General features: G+C 39.3%; 1 protein-coding gene across 1 annotated transcript; it reads right to left on the bottom strand.

Moving 5' to 3' along the window:
- Positions 1-399: 399 nt before the first annotated feature.
- Positions 400-1,880, bottom strand: LOC118340214 (protein FAM107B-like; the record flags this gene model as incomplete). Its single annotated transcript, XM_035678074.1, is given in 1 exon segment — positions 400-1,880. A coding segment is annotated over 1 exon segment (117 nt), but the record flags the coding sequence as incomplete, so codon positions are not given.
- Positions 1,881-2,699: the final 819 nt, after the last annotated feature.

Here is a 2,699-nt window from a genome sequence, read left to right as displayed (position 1 = left end):
AGACCTGCTTTATTTGAAAAGTGTCCTGAGATAATGTCTGTTATGAATTGGTGCTATACAAATGACACTGGATTGAATCGAACACTGGACTAAATGTTGCAGTTTTTTGTATTGGCCGCGTTGTAGCTAACCGAATCCTGTTCTGAAGCCTCCAGTTGGGCTTTCTGGTCGTCTCCATGTTGTTCTTTGTAGCAAGCAGCGGTGATGTACTGCAATGAAACTCATACTTTAAAAATAAAAGCACGAGAGAGTAAGTGTATATTACAGGAAACTCAGGATGACCCTATTTTTTCAAAATAAAATCCCAGAGAGTAAATGTGTCTTAATTGGAAACTGAGCATAAGGCTGTTCTTTCAAAATGACCCATATAGTAATAACCATCAATAAAGCATTTAAACATCAGGATTATTGTACTTTATTGTCGTCAGTGTGAACACGTTAATCAGAACAATCATTGCTTCAAAAGCCACAAAAAGAAATTAACAAAGTCGAACAGAAATAAAAATATGTCTGATTCTAATTACTAGTTACATTCTGAAATGATAAGGAAACTCAACATGATTTTAATTTACTATAACAATAATGTAAGGCTTCAGTCTGTGAGAGCAAAAACAGTTTATTTACTGATTATCTCCGAATTACAACAAAAGATCTAATAATGATGTTGGATATTTTAAGAATGATCTCAGATAAAGTTCTCATAATGATGTCTGTGTTGTAATTATATGTAATTAACATCTTTACGAGAGACGAGAGGTTTCCTCTTGCTGCTGATTATGAATGTGATTAAAGTGATTAATGAGTTTTACTTGTTATTGCCTGAAAAATATTGTCCACGTACAGTTTGAGGCACAAGAAGAACATTTGTCACACCGAGGCGATGGCGTCGCAGCGCGAGCGTTTTCGCACAATTTCACGTAAAAAAATATTTAAAATGATTGATTACTACAGAATGTTTGCCTTTATTATGAAACAACCAATAACTTATGAAATAAGTTTTTATGACGTCTGAATGATTGAAATTATCTTCATTATGATATATAAAATGTTTCTCATAATTATGACTATATTTCATAATTAAAACATACGCACAAATTATTAATTTCGCAATTAAACATCTTTTAAATTAAATTATCTGATAATAACACAAATGATTATCGGAGCCTATCGATTAAAAAATAAACTGACAATAAATCAAATATTTCAGGTTTTTATCGTTGTCCTTCCTTCTGTGCAGAACGTGGTTGTTTGTTTCCATGGCAACAGTCATCCACCAGGTGAGACGAGTCCGGTAATCTGTCCATCGAACCCAAAAGAGACCTGATGTCTCCTCCTTCAAACTGTGTCTGTCCCCCAAGAGAAATCACAGCCGTTCTGGACACTATGTCCTCAGAGTGTTAGTGTCAGTGTGTCCTCAGACGGTCCTCAGTGTGTCCTCACTATGTCCTCAGTTTGTCCTCACTGTGCCCTCAGACTGTCCTCACTGTGTCTTCAGTTTGTCCTCACTGTGTCCTCTTTGTGTCCTCAGTGTGTCCTCAGTGTGTCCTCTTTGTGTCCTCACTGTGTCCTCACTGTGTCCTCTTTGTGTCCTCAAAGTGTCTTCTTTTTGTTAGTGTCAGTGTGTCTTCATACTGTCTTCACAGTGTCCTCTTTGTGTTAGTGTCAGTGTGTCCTCAGACTGTCCTCAGAGTGTTAGTGTCAGTTTGTGTCCTCATGCAGTCTGGTTCTCTTTCTATGTCTCCTGTGGGACAGCAGCTCTGTCTCTATACCTCCTTCTCCTCTTTACTGTGAATCGACGTTCTTCTCAGGTTTTCTTTCACTTTGACGAACTCTGGAGCTTTCAGGTTTTCCTGCTGCTCCTTCTCCTGCTGTCTCTCCAACTGTAACAAAGAGACAAAGACGTTCAGCAAACAGGACTCTGAAGAGGGACGGACAAAGAGCTGTGTTCGTATTCAGTGATGATGTATTCTGTGGGCGGAGCCTAACTGCTGTCAGACAGAGACAGTTGTGCAGTAGCTAGCAGTGTTAAGCTGCAGCGTTCTCACTGCCACAGGCATCGACTGAAACAACGCTGTAAAATAAATAGTCATATTCAGAATGTCTCACTATATCTGTAATGTTCCTACAACACAAAGGATGCTGCTGCCTCGCAAGGCGAATGTTAGCTTTGTACCGTTAGCATAATTTATTGTCGGCTTAAATCAACACCATTTGGACTCTGCCATGACAACGTGCTCGCAGCAGTCAGTTGGTCTGTACAGTCAGCACAGTTTCCCAATGTGTCCCCTTCTGTTCGTCAGTTACTGCGGTTCTGCAGAACATTGGGATGTCACAGGGAAGTTGACCTTTGACCTTTTGGATAAAAAAATCTCATAATTTTATCCTATTAGACATTAGAGTGAAGTTGAACTGAGACAGACAGACAGACAGAAAGAAAGAAAGAAAGACATGAGGCATAAAAAAGATAAACGATAACACAAAACAAAAAACATGAATATGGTACAATTACCACTCTGTGTGTGTGTGTGTGTGTGTGTGTGTGCTGACCTGGGGAGCTCTTCTGTCTGAACTCTTCATCCTGCATCTCTATCAGCACTACAGGAGGAGGAATATGAGGAGACAAACCTTCATTACACTCTACTCATCATCATGTTCATGTTAGCCTAGCTTAGCACAAAGACTGGAAGCAGAGGAAACAG

The sequence above is a fragment of the Morone saxatilis genome, unplaced genomic scaffold, assembly GCF_004916995.1.
Source record: "Morone saxatilis isolate NCDOM2014 unplaced genomic scaffold, NCSU_SB_2.0 Contig604, whole genome shotgun sequence".
Classification (NCBI taxonomy): Eukaryota; Metazoa; Chordata; class Actinopteri; family Moronidae; genus Morone; species Morone saxatilis.
Note: the sequence above shows the minus strand (reverse complement) of the source record. Positions and strands in the feature narration are given on the sequence as shown.